This window comes from Dermacentor variabilis, chromosome 9, assembly GCF_050947875.1.
Source record: "Dermacentor variabilis isolate Ectoservices chromosome 9, ASM5094787v1, whole genome shotgun sequence".
Lineage (NCBI taxonomy): Eukaryota > Metazoa > Arthropoda > Arachnida > Ixodida > Ixodidae > Dermacentor > Dermacentor variabilis.
Genome location: NC_134576.1, coordinates 141850739 through 141867892, shown reverse-complemented (window position 1 = coordinate 141867892; position 17154 = coordinate 141850739). Strand labels below are relative to the sequence as shown.

The 17154-nt window shown below is 44.2% G+C and overlaps 1 protein-coding gene across 2 annotated transcripts in view; it reads right to left on the bottom strand.

The window, feature by feature from the left end:
• The window catches only part of Asx (transcriptional regulator additional sex combs), a 69301-nt gene that overhangs the window by 45227 nt on the left and 6920 nt on the right, over positions 1-17154 (bottom strand). For both annotated transcript variants that reach the window (XM_075669746.1, XM_075669747.1), the window contains exons 5-7: positions 11412-11548; positions 1042-1132; positions 16-119 (exon numbers count right to left, since the gene is read on the bottom strand). In XM_075669746.1, coding sequence (XP_075525861.1) covers positions 16-119; positions 1042-1132; positions 11412-11548 — 332 coding nt within the window. The remainder of the gene's footprint in view (positions 1-15; positions 120-1041; positions 1133-11411; positions 11549-17154) is intronic.

Genomic DNA, 17154 nt, shown 5'->3' with positions numbered 1-17154 from the left:
GGGAGTGGCACCTACCTTAACACCAGGTAGGGAGGCAAGAATTTCTCGTGTCGTCTGGGGCCGGTCGTTGGCCGCCTGCGCATTGCACTTTGCAGCAACGCGTGCCGAGCTTCGAGATGCTGCAACGCCAAGGATGAAATAGAACAGACAGGAGCATGCCTTTTTTTTTACAACACTTCCTTGAAAAGTAAGGAATACTTCAACACAATGTGTAGTTCCCTCTTTTGTGATTGGGAGGTCACATTGGAAGTTATGTTTTTCAATATGTGGTACAAATGTATGAATCTCACACAATTATTGTTTTCTGCTACTTTCAAATTAAAAAGCTCCCAACATTTAAAGGTCATGTGCACATAATTCTGAATCTTCCAAGATGCCGGTGCCTTTGGCAACTTTTCAACTAAGCTCAAGGCAAAATTTAATGACATGCTGGTATCAGCCTTATTACATTGACAACGTATTCAGTGCAAATAGACGGATTTTGGCACCGCTGCACTGCAATATTTCTGCGACCATATCTTGTGATAGAACATTTCATTTTCCCCTATTTATTTGTCATCCATCAAGCCAAGTAACCAATCCTGCAATAACACCAGCACAGAACCCTGTGCACCAATGATTACAGGCAAGAAGAATAAAAAATTAGGACAATCATTGCAAAATAAGGCCTCTGAATGCTGCTTTTCTCAAGTCAATAAAGCTTCCACAGAAGAACAGACCACAAAGTACAAACACTAAACAAAGTACAAGCCCATTTCAGTTTGTAAAGTGACAAATACAATGCAGTCTCCAATATTCTGCTCTGGCTGTACAATCTTACCTTCTCCTCACCCTCCATTGCACAAAACTTGCACTTTTACCATAAGCGATGTCAATTTGACATAGCTTATTGTCATTTGACATAGCAATGTCAATTTGACATAGCTACCCATAATTCCATTCAGTCTGTTATGGACTACTCATACAGCCATCCTTGTTACGGCAAGCAGTACAAGTCAAACTTGTAGGTCTCTCGGTTCCCAGGAAAATAGTGAAGCTCACCGTGCACAGCAGGCGATAATGTGCGACGCTCGATCGAGTCATCCGTGTAGCAGACTGGACGCCTCTGTTGCCGGACAGAGTGACGAAGCGGCTGCAATACATTAAAAAGCAGTGCGCCTGTTGCCATTTGGTGTCACAGCAGCAAAAAGTTGAACGCAATGCTCCCCTGCAGTTAAAAAAGTGATATAACAAAATTTATTATTATAATATTGTAGACTTGTGTGCCCCATAGTTGGAAAAAATTTAAAAAAGCTTTGTGGGCCCCGCAGACTTCAAGCTCAACTTTGTGGAAATAAGGCAGTGAGCAAAGACAGCAAACGATGAAGCTGTTTGATTCAAAGAGCTGCATGAACGTAAAGTTCAGACTGAAGCAACATTTCATAACTGAGAGTGCATGTTTCATCAAAGCGAAATAAAAAAAAAATACCCTCGAACCGACACCCACTTAGGTGAACACAATTAACTAGCCCTTAAAAACATCCTCTTGCTGCAAAGCAGACCATATTGTTTATAATTCAGCAATAAATGGCATGGAGATATACACCTAGACTCATTGAGCAAAATAAAGCTGTAGAGTCACAGACCAGTTCCGCAGACTCGTAAGGGACTGCGGAACCGGTCTTCCATGCAGACTCGCATGGAAGAAACTGAGTAATCAAAAAACAACAAATTAAAATTTTGCAGTCACAGCAGCTAAAAGTATTGATGGTGCTTTCTTTACTTAGTGTTACACTCGAGCACAATTAGAATTACTATATACAATTGACTTTAGCTCCAGTTAACCCCTTAACTGCCGTGACAAATTCCAAAAAATTTTTTACATGTACAAAATATACTGGCGAAAGTCATTGTGTGATTTTCTTGTCAAAATTGCAAGAAACCGAACACACACACACACACACACACACACATGCAAATATTGCCAAGAATTCACGAGTTAGCTCGCCATTGGCACCAGAGGACGGTCGCCTAATCCCATCGATGGTTACAAATTCGAATTTTGGCGCTCCTTGCACAATCTCATGGGTTAACTCTTTCATTACCGTGAAAAAATTATCATTTTTATGGGTCCCGAAAAAAGATTATTTACCACAACAAATAATATTCTAGCGCACATTGCAGCGTAGCATATTGCGCGTAATGAAATGCTCTTTCCAAAAACGTATTGCCAAACAAAAAAAATGTATTAGGTAAAATATAAAAATTCTAGAAAGCACCATTTTTGCTGCCAGTTGATAAAAACAACAAGGAAACATGATATCTACAAAAACATCAATATCAAAGAAAATTCAGAAGCTACATTTCAAAGATAAATAACCCAGAAAAAGTGTCTGAAAAAATAAATGCTCAGTACACTGCCACTTTTTGGATACCAAAAAGAAACTAAGACCAGTTCATCGCTCATGCCATGCGGTGAAGCAGTACCTGGATTTTGTGAGGCATAGGAGCACTCTGCACTTTTCCCACAAAACGTCTGGTTTTTCGTTAAACATTGCGTTCCTCGTAACACATTATGCAGTTCCGTTTTTTCAGCACCTTCTGAGGATGGTTCGATGAGAAATCCAAGGAACGCACTTTCCCAGTTCGTCTAGAGTCATGCACCTCTTCCAGGACCAATCGCTCTCAGCATAGCTGGGCAACAACAAGATTATACATCCAAGCATATCTGTTTGCAGATTGCTTGTTTGCATTTTTGCCTTTATCACCTCTGCAGAGAAGAAGAGTAGAAAGAAATCCCACGCCGTAGTAAACTGTCTTGTGCTGATCCATAGTGCGGGGCTGAGATGTGCTACAGGCGGCCTTCTTGGAGTGAACGGAAGTTTCTTCGCTGCCGACAGCAGCACATCATAACCAAGCGAAGTATGCATCCTGAAGATAATCAGTAGAGCTCTCAGGTCAGGCAAAAAGATAGGCGGATAAGCGCACACAAGGAAGAAGACCCCTCAAGACCGTAAAGGAAACTCGCCGGTTAACAGCTGCGGATGTCCCATGCAGACTCAAAACATAATCGCCATCAGAGCTTGATTCAGCTTTGCTGTCATCTTCAGAATCATAACTTGAGTCCTCATCACTACATTGAAGTGCGGCTGCAGCATAGTTTTGAGCATGGCGCTTTTCTTGCAACACAGCCGCAGGGGACGACACCATGGGACCGACTTTCGATAACTGCGCAGCGACACTGACAGTGCCCCTTGCCTGAATTTTATGAGAGAAGCGAAACCAAAACTCTTGGGAATTGGTTGAAAATGCAAGGTCCACATGCTGGACATACGGCAGATCTTTAGAAATACACTTTAGCGGAATAAAACGACACGAACTCCAGACTCATGTTCATTAGTGAACAGCTGGCGCCATTTTCAGGTAACTATCACCGTTCAGCACTGTCGGACGGCAAAGCCAGCAATATAATTTAATTCTTGACTTGCTGGGAGTCATTTGGTCACAACATTTTGATGCTAGTGCAGTGTAGTTGTGATCGGCATGCTCTTTTCTTGAGCGCAGCAGAAGGTGACAGCCATGCTTTTTTTGCTACAGCATATGAACATTAGTTCACCAAAAAGGTCTGTCAAAAATCACATCGCCAGAGAACAAAAATTTAAAATGATTTTGAAGTTCAGTGTCTGTGCTAACTACAGGGTGGCCTTAAGTGAATAAGGAACAGCTCCAACATGTCAAAATCTAAAGCATCAATCAATGGTGATTGATTTGAATAGGCATAGTACCGTATTTACTTGCATTATGATCGCACTTTTTTGTCAGAAAAATTGACTCAAAATAAGGGGTGCGATCATTATGCGGGTTAAATTTCCCGCGCAAAAAAAAAATAATAATAATTTCGGCCTGCGTTTGCTGCGGGACACCAAAACAAGAATGGTGGCCGGCAGAGCAAGCCGAACGCGCCGAATGTGATTTCTTTTTTTCTTCTCGTGAGTACATTACATGCATTGAAACAGTTTCTTCCGTATCAGTAATGAATAATATCGTTAATATAGGCAAGTTTGCTGCAATAACATAGCCATGTCCACTTTGAGGGGACAGAAACAAATGGGCGCACTTAGCTGCCAGTGACATAGAAACACAGGGCCGGCATGCTGCGGAAACTGCGACATCTGTCTTCGCTACTATCCTAATACGGCACGTTTCCGCTAAGGGTGGGTGAATATCTTAGCTGTGTTACAAGCGTCGGCGTATTAATAGGGTACACTTTTAACGTATCAGTGTAAACGTGGCTAATATCGTTGCCTCTCGCAATTTGTTGCGTGCCCACAAGTGCAGATGAGAAGAATCGAAAGGTGCCTTTTTTGTTGTTGTTGACCACAACCATTATAAAGCCTACACGTAATAAAGGCAAGGTTGATTGCAGCTTTTCTTTAGTCATGGAAGTGCGGAAAGTGATTAAAGTAATGAAATGAGGCATCTACTTAAGAATGTTTGGTGCGTGCAGACCGCTTGGTTTGTCTTGAAGAGTCGTTCGAGTAGCATTCGACAGATGGCAAGCGGGATAAATATTAGCTAGACTTAGCACACGACATATCGCTGCAGCAAGTTCGGGGTGCGATCATTACACGGCAAATTTTAAAAATCTAATTTTGATGACAAAATTCAGGGGTGCGATCATAACGCGAGTGCGATCATTATGCGAGTAAATACGGTAACTAAAGAGTTAGAGAAACTATTTTATCAGTTTTGCTTTTGTGTTTTTCATTTCTTCCACTGTGCAGGAATTTTTAAAGAGCCTTCGTAGTTGGGAAGACAAGTGATCATGGTTTCGAAGATGGTGTCGACGTGGCACGCCGCCTACTCCACAGAAACGGCGAATTTCGACGGATTCCGATGCATGTGGGCTCGAATTTCTGGATTATGGTAGCAGCACAGACTTGGAAGACTGCTTCAATTTGTCAGACTTTAGTACGGATGGTGAAAGTGCACCAGACCACCCCGCAATGTCAACAGCATCCGCCGGTGATTTTTGCTTTCTTCTCGAACAGTTTCATAGCAGCTAAGTGTCTAAGTACATATGTAAGATTTAAGTATATCTGGCATGTCTTGAAGGTCACAGTTCTTATCTGCAGGGTATTTAGGGTGCCTACCAAGTTAACATTTCCAAATTTCCTGAGTTTTCCAGGTTTTCCCTGAGTGCCATTGCAAAATTCCTTGACTGACACAGAACTTTGTTTTATGTCAAGATGGGCTGACACAATGTCACCCAATGCTGTCACTTTCTAGTAAGGATGTTAAAAAAAAAAAAAAGCAACTTAATCCAGTTTGAATAGTAAGGAGTAGTGTTTATTTTATTCAAAAGAAAACAGAAGGGAGGGGTTAGTAAAATAGACAGCAAATCAAATATCTTCGAAAAAAAATGGTAAAGCCCATTGCAAATTGAGCTGAACATTTTCAAACAAGAATAAAAAGAGATGCATACAGAAGCAAATATTTTCGAATATGAGCTATTTCTATCAACTGATAGCAAGCTCATTGGTTTGAGGCCCGAATTTTGTCACAAGTGAGATTCTTTCTCAGCAGCTGGATAGTCAACCTCAACTGTCCCGACATACTCACAGCCCACGCAAAATGCTTCAGGGTTCCATTCCACTGCTTTAAAGGGTTTACATTAATTTGGATGAAGCACACCTGCATCTCAGCATCAGCCAACACTTAGCATCAGCCAACAGGACGATCCGATCGCTGGGCACCTTGGATTCTCCCGGACGCTATAGAGGATACAGGAGAAGTATTACTGGCCGCGCCTGATTACCAACGTTGCCCGTTACGTCAAGACATGCAGAGACTGTCAGTGACACAAGACACCACCGACAAGACCAGTGGGATTACTACAGCCGATCGAGCCTCCTTGCCCATTTCAGTAGATCGGGATAGACTTGTTGGGACCCTTTCCACTGACAACATCCAGCAATGAGTGGATCATCGTGGCGACAGACTACTTCGCCCGATTCGCTGAAATGAAAGCTCTACCAAAAGGTAGCGCAGTTGAGGTGGCAAAATTCTTCGTTAAGAACCTCCTGCTGTGACACGGCACCCCAAAAGTCCTCACCACCGAGAGAGGAACGGCCTTTACAGCAGAGCTCACCCAAGCGATTCTGCAATACAGCCAGACAAGCCACAGGACGACAACTGCCTACCACCCGCAAATGAATGGTCTTACAGAGCGCCTGAATAAGACCCTCGCCGGCATGCTAGCCAATGTACGTCGACGTCAAACACAAGACCTGGGATGCCATCCTACCATACGTATTGTTTGCTTGGAACACGGTGGTGCAAGAAACAACACAAATCACGCCGTTCAAGCTGGTTTACGGCAGGAACCCGACACTCTCGACACCATGCTGTCACACATCTCCGATGAGGGGAATCTTGACATCGCCACCTATCTCCGGCACGCCGAAGAAGCCCGACAGCTCGTCCGCCTGCGGATCAAGAACCAGCAGAGGACTGACAGCTGACACTACAACCTTCGACAATGCTATGTCGAGTACCAGCCCAGCGATTGTGTTTGGACCCCAATATGCCAACGAGGAATTAGCGAGAAGCTCTTACGCCGCTATTTAGGACCCTACAAGATCATCTGACGCATTGGTGCACTCGACTACGAGGTTGTACCAGACAGCATTTCGCTATCACAGCGGTGCCGCTCACGACCTGAAATACAGTCAATGACCGATTTTTCGGACCCTCTAGGGAACATAAAAACGTCTGAAAATTCAGGCAGTCCGAAAAAATGAATGCAAGCAAAAAAAAAAAAACACACTTTTTTTCTTTTTTCTCAGATCTAGAGGTAAAGGGCGAAGTACCAGGCTTCCGAAACCCTGCCAAAGCATCAGTGAAGTGGCTATAAAAAGAGGCTTCAAAAACTCTGTATGCAGCCGGCTGCCGGTTTATTATGTACATGAGCATCGTCGGGAAACCGGTGTTATTGCTGCAGTGGCTTGAAGAACTTGTTGATTGTTGTTTGGATGGCGTTCCGGTTGCATGCGATCATATTCACCTCGATCTGAGCAAGGGTCATGTCAGCACTGTACACCGATGAAAGAGCCAACAGTGCTCGCGTCAACTCGGCACTTGTAGGCGGTGCAGGCATTGGCTCCTCATTTTCAACATCGGAGTCTTCTGAATCCCCCACAACCTGACGGACTATTTCCTCATTAGTCAGTTCTGCGCCGGTACTAACCGACGGCACTGCTTTCCGCGCTTCAATGCCATCGGCGAGGATGACGAAGACAGAGTGGGGGCCATCGAAGGCAAGCGAAATTCTCAAGTTGCGAACAGTGGACTTCGCTGACGAGCGTCGAAGCGCCTAGGCCTAGCGTCGCAGAGCACACTTGACACAACAGCACAACCACATACGCTAGCCAAAACGTGGCCTGCGCAAACAAACGAGATGGCGCCACTCCAGAAACTCCACCGGAGGCGGAATTGCGGCGATGAACATAGCCAGCGTGGCCAGACCAAATCGGTGTGTGACGGCTAGATTCGGCTAGTTGTGGTTCAAAGCGGTGATATGCTTCGGCTGCAAGTCGATTTCCTTCGCAAGGGCGCTGCGCGAGGAGCCAAAGGACCTTCCGTCGCGTCAAAAAGTCCAGAAAATTGGACGGCGGGGGATTCGAGCGTCCGAAACTTCAGATGTCCTTATCCATTGATTCTATGGGGCTCGTGGCGGTGCCGCGAAGACATCTGAAATATCAGGCATGTCCGAAAATTTGGGCGTCCAAAAATTCAGTCGTTGACTGTAGTCTATGTTGTGCGACTTAAGCTGTTTTACCAGTGCAAATTAACTTTAGGACTTTGCATAGCTGACCTCTGGACTTTTTCTTGGCGGGGGGGGGGAGCTGTGTTACTTTGGACTGTTTCTTTGATAAGTGTCCTTTCGTGTTCCGCTCTCCGGTTATGTTTGTAGCATCGGGATGATGCTTTTTGAAAGGTGGGCATGACACGTGGACTTGTTTATCTTTTTCGGGTGGGCGCTTTTCAGCGTCTAACAAAGGTTGTCACTCAGCGCAGGATGCGCCTGCATGTATCATAAGTTTCTGGAATGTTGTCGATGGCTCTATCTGCTGTCTGTTGTCACCGAACCTTGTGTAATCTGATTGCATGTATGCGCGACGCAAATTGTGTAGAACTTTCTGGAATGGAATGAAAAAACTTTATTGCTCTATATCTCAGAGAGATTGGCGGTGGGCCTGTGTCTTCATGTCTTGAGTCCTGGCCGCTTCACAAGGTCAGCGCCCCTATTCCAGGGCACCGCTGAGTCTTGCTGCCTCACAGGCGTGCTGCGCAGTTGCCCGTTGGGCTGCGAGCTCGCTGTTGGTGGCAAGACCCTTCCATTGTTCCGCACTTGGGTTATTTGCTTTATGGAATGCGAAATTATGCTTGTATTCCCACGTGATGTGGTATAACGTGGGGGTTGCCCCGCACCACGGACATGTATCCCTGTACTGGGTAGGGAACATTTTGTGTAGTGTGTGCAGGTTGAAGAACGTACCTGCTTGCAGTCTTCGCCAGCTGACTGCCTCGTGTTGTGTGAGCGATGTGTGGGGTGGGGGGTATTTAAGTCTCCTTCCTCTGTAGTGGTTAAGTATTTCTGCGTACGTCGGCTCCACCGTTAAGGGGACCTCTAGGGTTTCAGACTGCCCTGCTTGGTGCGTGAGTTCGCGAACTAGGCTGTCCACCCTTGAGTTGCCCTCTATCCCGGTGTGTGCTGGTATCCAGAAGATCCTATGTTTTATGTTTTTGTTAGGAGGCTCTGTTTCGAGGAGGATTCTCAGTGCTTCCTAACTCTGCCTTGTATGTAGTTCCTGCATGTTGCTTTGGAATCTGTTAGAATTATCAGAGATTTCTTCCTGCGATAACCTTCAGCCACCGCTAGAGCTACGGCGACTTCTTCCCCCTCCGTTACCGTGCAGTTTCTCAGGGTCATGCAGCTAATTGGTTCTCCCGTGTGGTCTACCACTGCTGCCATGACTCTAAACCTTCTAGAGTTGCAGTCCCATGGGTATAGGGCCACGTCTGTGTATACTGTGTATATTCTGACCAGCTTGATTAAGTGTCTCCTCTCATTCCGCGTTCGGCGTAACACTGCAATGTTGCAGCATGCGGATTTGCTGCAGAGGAAGATGAATGCTCAAGAAAACTTCAAGTTCTTGCATCAATGCCAGCAACAAAGCGGAAGTTGGATTTGCTCACTAGCGCCGACGGCGTTGCAGCCGCACCAGTCAATGCCGAGGCAGGCTTCGTTATCGTCAGTAGGACTCCATGAACGCACTGAAGTCGTTTGTCAAGTGCAAGGTGCGCGGCGGTAGTGTCGCAGTAGGCAAAAGCAAACGGGAATATGGTCTTGCCATAAAGATCGTTATTACGTGTGCATGCTGCGGCGGTATGGCGTCGGCACGTAGCTCGACCCGTGTGAATGGCAGCCTTACCGCGCACGCGATGCAAGCCGCCGGGAATTGGCGAACGGCACTAAACGATGTTCTTGCCACATTTGGGTGGCCATGGTCAGAACGACTACATTCCTAGTAGCTGTTTGCTACTTTGACTGCACAATATTGCAAAATTATTTCTGCACATTTGATTAAAAGTGAATGTATTTCTTTTTTTCTCATTTTCTCAAACCATCGCTTTTTGACTGCTTGCTGGTTTGTGGCAGCGATTTCTCTGCCTCCAAGGCAGGTAGAGCCATAATTTTTGTTCTGGCTTGTAGCCGAGTGTGCAAAGTACACCGTGGTAGAAACAGATTTTGGAATTCATGCTTTAAAGTTTTTCAATTCTGCTTTAGATCAGACAGTAGGGAACTCACATTTGGAACAGTAAATATTGAATTGCAATAGAGTTACTAACATTAGTTATATCAAAAAGGTATTCCTACCATAGTGTTCCTTATGTTTTCTAGTACTAGGCATGTGACAATATGAATTTTTGTAGTGTAGGTATTTTTCTCTTGTTTCTGCAAATGATGAACAATGAATTTCATTTATCTTCAGAAGTAAATGGCCTATTGGAAAAAGAATTACATATTTGAAATCAGCACAGAAATCTTAATAAGGTTGGAACGTTTCATTAATATTGATAAAAAAATGAATATTATATCAATAGTAGTGTCCCCTCTGAAAAGGACTGTCATCGTGTTGTTAGTGTGGAGAGAAAGCGAATGTCCTCGGCAGCTTTTCAAGCAGCTGCAAAGCGAGGACAGCGAGGAAATCCCCATCCATATTATTCCCCTAGAGCCTTCTGAGCCATTGGCTATGACAATTTCATGCATCCTGGAGAATAAAATGTTTTCTTCACATGGTGGCTAGTTTTTTCCACTTTTCTCAACACACTTTTTTTGGTAATAAGTTTTTTTCCGGGAAGCATAATTGCTTGCCTAATCATCCAATTTGAATCATTTTTGATTTATCTGATAGCTAGGCTCCCAGGGAGTGCAGTAAGTCTATAATACCATATTTCTGCACCTTGAAACATATTGAAATCTTGAGGAAGGTAAAAATATATATATATCGCATGTCAAGTTACAACCTTGAACTTTTGTAACTTTGGATAGAACAGAGGTAGAAACAGGAGACAATGCTTACTGCACTCCTTGAACATTCAGAAATATTTTCACATAACTTTTGCATTAATTTTTGCAAAAAATTTTCTGCCAGTCATCCCAAAACATGGGAACAGGAAAGATTTTATAAAATTTGTTTCTCGTTATATAGAGAAAAACTAATTTCATATTTGCATCAAACACATTAAATTACATATTACCTACAAATTTCATTCCTATAGCAGCAATATCAATAATGGTATTGCTCGAGGCCCAGGTCCCCCATTAAATGACTACAACAAATGAAACTTTAAGCTCCGTTTTTTCAGCTTTCATTTTTTGTGCAGTTGCTTTATGTGATCCCAGTGCCATTTCACAAAGAATGAAGACAAAATCATTCTGTCTTTTGCACTTAGATCCTGAAACATTGACGAGTGCAATAAAGCTGTCCATTTTTAACAGCGTCTCATAAAAAAACTTATAATGGGTTTTTGAATGGTAAAGCATATTCTCTGCATCCTCAGTCTCACAAAAAAACAGAAGTATAGGAGAGCCTGACTTCAAGTTTATCAAGTTTCGTCACGCCCACATAGTGGGCATAATGAAACTCAGTGCTTGGAGCATAGGTTGACAATGACACTGCACAATAATCCACTGGTGCATGGAAAAAATTAGAACAAAATTGGCGTCAAATGTCAACATACGCACATACAACAGATTATTAAATATAACAAAGGTATTTTTGTGTCAAGTACAAGTTTGTTATAACAAGGTTCAACCATATTTGAAACAAGCAAGCTCAGCGCTGCCAGCACCAAGTCCTAACCTCTCGGTCCAGCGGGACAGAGGAGCAGATGCCATTTGGAATGGGCTGCTGGCTGGGCAGGCTCTCGCCATTGGCCATGATGTCCATGCTCGGACCCTTGGCCGTACGGAAGCCCACAGGCAGCTTCACATACAAAACTGCAAGAGCAAATAAATTCACACCAGGCTTAATACTTTGCATGTTCTTTGCCCTGGTACATGCTGAGACAATGCTCAATCCAGCACTTGCTAACAAGAGTGAGGTAACCCTCCTGCATGCTGTCTAATCAATACTGCTTCAAAAGTTAGACATATCTTGTTTTTTCAAACATTAGCTGTATCAGTACTTCACTCTGATAGAATAATCAAGTGCAGTGGCTGAACGCCATGTGTGTGTTGCAGCATTCTTTAGTGCAATTAGCATTCTTTGCCTACTTTAGGCATCTTAAATCTGTCTGTCTGTCTTACGCTGACCCAGTGGCTGAAGTTTTTTAATAGTTTGGTCCATTAGGTACGCGCTCGTGACTGTGGTGTCGTCACACCATCATTGTCATACAGGCTTAATGATACAGTCATTGCTGTGCCCGTTGTTAAACATTTATTGTTATTCGATTGCCCTCGTACTGTAAATTCACGAAGTCAACATTGTCATTGTGTCATCATCATACATTCGTCATGCATTCATTACAATAGCGTCGTCACGATGCCGTCACAGTCATTCCGTCATCATTCTAACTTCGTCATCTAACTCTCAGTCATGCCATTGTTGTCACACAGTCGTCATATCATGCCGTCATTTTACACCGTCATCACTTCAAGATCGTAATCCCATTGTCATCATGCCGTCTCCTTTGTTCTATCAATGTCGGCCCTTCTTCGTTATTTATCTTAATTATGCTGTCAGTACCAGTGGCACCCACGAAGATAATGGAAGAGAGAATAGTCGAGAGGAATTTGACATCCCACAAGTAATGCCGGAAGAAGTAAAGAAAGCCTTGGGAGCTATGCAAAGGGAGAAGGCAGCTGGGGAGGATCAGGTTAAAGCAGATTTGTTGAAGGATGGTGGGCAGATTGTTCTAGAAAAACTGGCCACCCTGTATACGCAATGTCTCATGACCTTGAGCGTACCGGTATCTTGGAAGAATGCCAACATAATCTTAATCCATAAGAAAGGGGACGCCAAAGACTTGAAAAATTATAGACCGATCAGCTTACTGTTCGTTGTCTACAAAGTATTTACTAAGGTAATCGCAAATAGAATCAGGAACACCTTAGACTTCCGTCAACCAAAGGACCAGGCAGAATTTCGTAAAGGCTACTCAACAATAGACCATATTCACACTATCAATCAGGTGGTAGAGAAATGTGCGGAATATAACCAACCCTTATATATAGCTTTCATTGATTACGAGAAAGCGTTTGATTTAGTCGAAACCTCAGCAGTCATGCAGGAATTACGGAATCAGGGTGTAGACGAGCCATATGTAAAAATACTGAAAGATATCTATATATATTCTCCATAAAGAAACAAACAAAATCCTAATAAAGAAAGGCGTCAGGCAGGGAGATACGATCTCTCCAATGCTATTCACAGCGTTTTTACAGGAGGTATTCAGAGACCTAGATTGGGAAGAATTGGGGATAAGAGTTAATGGAGAATACCTTAGTAACTTGCGATTCGCTGATGATATTGCCTTGCTTAGTAGCTCAGGGGACCAACTGCAATACATGCTCACTGACCTGTAGAGGCAAAGCAGAAGGGTGGGTCTAAAAATTAATCTGCAGAAAGCTAATGTTTAACAGTCTCGGGAGAGAACAGCAGTTTATGATAGGTAGCGAGACACTGGAAGTGGTAAGGGAATACATCTACTTAGGGCAGGTAATGACCGCGGATCTGGATCATGAGACTGAAATTATCAGAAAAATAAGAATGGGCTGGGGTCCATTTGGCAGGCATTCTCAGATCATGAACAGCAGGTTGCCACTATCCCTCAAGAGAAAAGTGTATAACAGCTGTGTCTTACCAGTACTCACGTACGGGGCAGAAACCTGGAGGCTAACGAAAAGGGTTCTACTTAAATTGAGGACGACGCAATGAACTATGGGAAGAAGAATGATGGGCGTAACGTTAAGGGATAAGAAGAGAGCAGATTGGGTGAGGGAACAAACGTGAGTCAATGACATCTTAGTTGAAATCAAGAAAAAGAAATGGGCATGGGCATATAATGGGGAGGAAAGATAACTGGTGTTCATTAGGGATTACATACTGGATTCCAAGAGAATAGAAGCATAGCGGGGGCGGCAGCAAGCTAGGAGGACAGATGAAGTTAAGAAGTTTGCAGGGACAACATGGCCACAATTAGCACATCACCAAGGTAGCTGGAGAAGTATGGGAGTGGCCTCTGCCCTGCAGTGGGCGTAACCAGGCTGATGATGATGATGCCATCATTCTATCATGATTATGCTGCCATGGTTATGCTATCATAGTCATTGTGTCATTGTCACACAGTTGCTATCATGCAACTGTTGTCATACCGTCATGGTCGTCCAAACGTCAGCTGTCGTCATGCCATCAATGTCATTCAGGTTTTGTGATAGTCGTCGTGCGCGCCATTGTCCCTATACCGCTGTCATACCATATTTGTCATGCAGTCATCATGCTTCCATTGTCCTACTATCGCTGTGATGCCCTCTTGGCCATTTATCATTGTCATTCTAACTTCGACATTTGACTCTCGTCATGCAGTCAACATACCATTGTCATCATTGTCGTGTTGTGATTTTACCGTCATCATCACTTCAGTATTGTCGTTCTGTCCTTGTCATACAGCCTTCATCTGTCCATAGACATCATTTTCTTTCTTATTCATTCAATCATAATTGTGCTGTCACCATGCAATCGTGGTGCATCCGTTGTCATGCCATCGTTTAGGCAGTGCCACCAGGGTCAAATTAGCAGAAGCCAACTCTAGCAAAAATATGATGAGACAGTTTACAGTATCACGCACATCATAAGAAAAATAACATAGCGACAACAGTAGCAAAGTTCACAATACAGATCTTCATTATGTAAAAAAAAAGTCGTAGTTCGCACTCATCCATTTCCTCTACATTTGCACTTATATTAGTTTTTGCGGGTTTTCGTTTGTACTCAAAAAGATCACGAGCGCGCATTCGCAACTGCTAAATTACAAGTATTGCAAGTTTGGCGGCAAGCGGGACGTCAATAGGTTTCCCGCACAAAGTGTACAAACCATGTCTAACTGATCGCAGGCAGAAGCTTACACTGTAGCTTAAAGAAGGCGTAGAGAGCAAGGCCGCTTCCAAGGTCACATATTTTACATGCAGCTCAGAACTATTGTTTGGCAGCCCGTCTCGCCACTGAGAATTTGCCTTTGAGCGAAAGTCTCAGTCAAAGCACCCTCCTCACATCTGACGTCTCAGCCCTGCGTGGCGCGCATCAGTACCAGGTCCGTCTCGTTGGGAAAGACTTCTCTGATGCATTCGACAGCCAGCCGAGACCGTGCATTGTTTGGTGTACCATCTTGAACTAGTGCCCAGTACTAGCCGCGTTCATGGCCGCAGGCGTACAGGTGACTCCGAAACCACGATGTTGGAACCATAGAGCAATACTATGCCGTGTCACCTGCGCACGTGCGACTCCGGAACAATGAGGCCGAAACCGTTTAGAAATCATTCTATATTGAGTTACCCATCGCGATCAGGAAAACACTTCTATGGCGGAAAAATCGAAGAAGTTTGTAGGCATGTAGGGCCCCCGGGGCTGTACTTGTCGGCGATAAGGTAGCCTCCCCACCTGCAGGATTATCTGACTAAGCTATGGCGAATGCTGGGTTGCCATAGTCGGAAGTTTGAATCCCGCTATAAGTTGGTTTTCTCTTTTCTTATGGTGGTGAGCTTGAAATTCACCTCCACCAGTGCACAACTTCTGTAGGCTTGGAGTGATGCCTGCCACTGGCAAAAGATGCCGAGAATGAGCGGGGCTATACTAATCAAGGTAAAACCAAATTAGGAAGGCCCACAAAGCTTCAACAAGACACTCCCTCACCAGATCACGAATTGGCTTCCCTGATGCAGTATTCGGCCACGCCCTCCCAAATGGCTAACTCAATTACCCAATGGCCCTCAGTCCCCAGCAGCTGCGGAGCACCTGACCAAGGCGGCGGTCAGACCTGTAACGTAGCAGAGGGTGCTAAGAATCTCTGGATCCGGACAAGCTGCCAATGGAAACTGACCCTTGTAACGTTTAACACCTGAACCCTCTCGAGTGAGGTTAGCTTAGCAGGACTCTGAGGAATTATCAGAAATTGTTTGGGATATCATCGGCCTTAGTGAGATTAGAAGAACTGGTGAGGTTTATACATTGCTGAATAACGGACATGTCCTCTGCTATAGAGGTCTCCTAGATAAGAAGCAATACGGAGTAGGATTCCTAATTCATAAGGATATAGCGGGCAACATTGACGAATTCTACAGCATTAATGAGAGGGTAGCTGTAGTCACAATCAAACTTAATAGACAGTTTTAGTTTAGCGTCCGCAACTATAGCGTACGCTATACGCTATAATATAGCGTACGCTAAGCAGCGCACGTTTTCTACAATTTTAGTTGGCCGGCGATATCTTCGGATCTCAGAGGCCATATGCCGTCGTTGCGGCTATTTCGCGCCTTTAGCGACAGGTGGCGCTGACATCTCGAACGTTTCTTTCGTTAGGCTTCGACTCGTTCGAAACGAGAAGCGATCTTGAAAACACCACGAGGTTATCCATAATACTCTCTCGTCGAAGCGGCCTGAGACTAAGCGAAAGCCGTTTACACAGTCATTTGCTACGAACGAAGTGCATTTTACAAAAGCAACGCCAAATTCAATTCAAAGTGGGCAGCCGGGACCGCCGCCATGTTTCCCGCAAGCTCCGCAAACCCCGCAAAAACGCTAACGCTAACTCGTTTGCGTTGCGTACGCCCGCTATACCCGCTATTTCGTTTAGCGTTCAGCGCATGCGCAGTGACGACCCGTTATTTTTTAGCGTACGCTATACTAAAACTGTCTAATAAGAGGTATAGATTAAAGTTAGTACAAGCCTACGCTCCAACATCCAGTCACGATGATGAGGAAGTAGACCAATTTTATGGAGATGTTGAATTAGCGATGAGAAAAGTGGAAACTCAATATACTGTAGTAATGGGTGACTTCAATGCAAAAGTGGGGAAAAAGCAGGCTGGTGAACAAGCAATTGGCAACTACGGCGTCGATTCTAAGAACGCTAGAGGAGAGATGCTGGTAGAATTCGCAGAAAGGAATAAGCTTCGAATAATGAACACCTTTTTCAGGAAGCGTAGCAACAGCAAGTGGACCTGGAAAAGCCCTAATGGTGAAACAAGAAATGAAATTGACTTCATACTTTCTGCTGATCCCAGCATAGTGCAGGATGTAGAAGTGATAGGTAGGATAAAGTGCAGTGATCATAGGTTAGTGAGGGCTAGGATTCGCCTCAATTTGAAGAGAGAAAGAGCAAAATTGGTCAAGAAGAAACAGGTCAACCTAGAGGTAGTAAGAGTAAAAGCAGACAAATTCAGGGCGGTACTTGCAAACAAATATGCTGCCTTAGAACAGAGAGATGATGATGACGTAGAGCTAATGAATGAAACCGTAACTAGGTTGGCTTCAGAGGCAGCAATTGAAGTGGGAGGCAAGGCACCAAGGCAACCAGTAGGCAAGCTCTCCCAAGTAACAAAGGATCTAA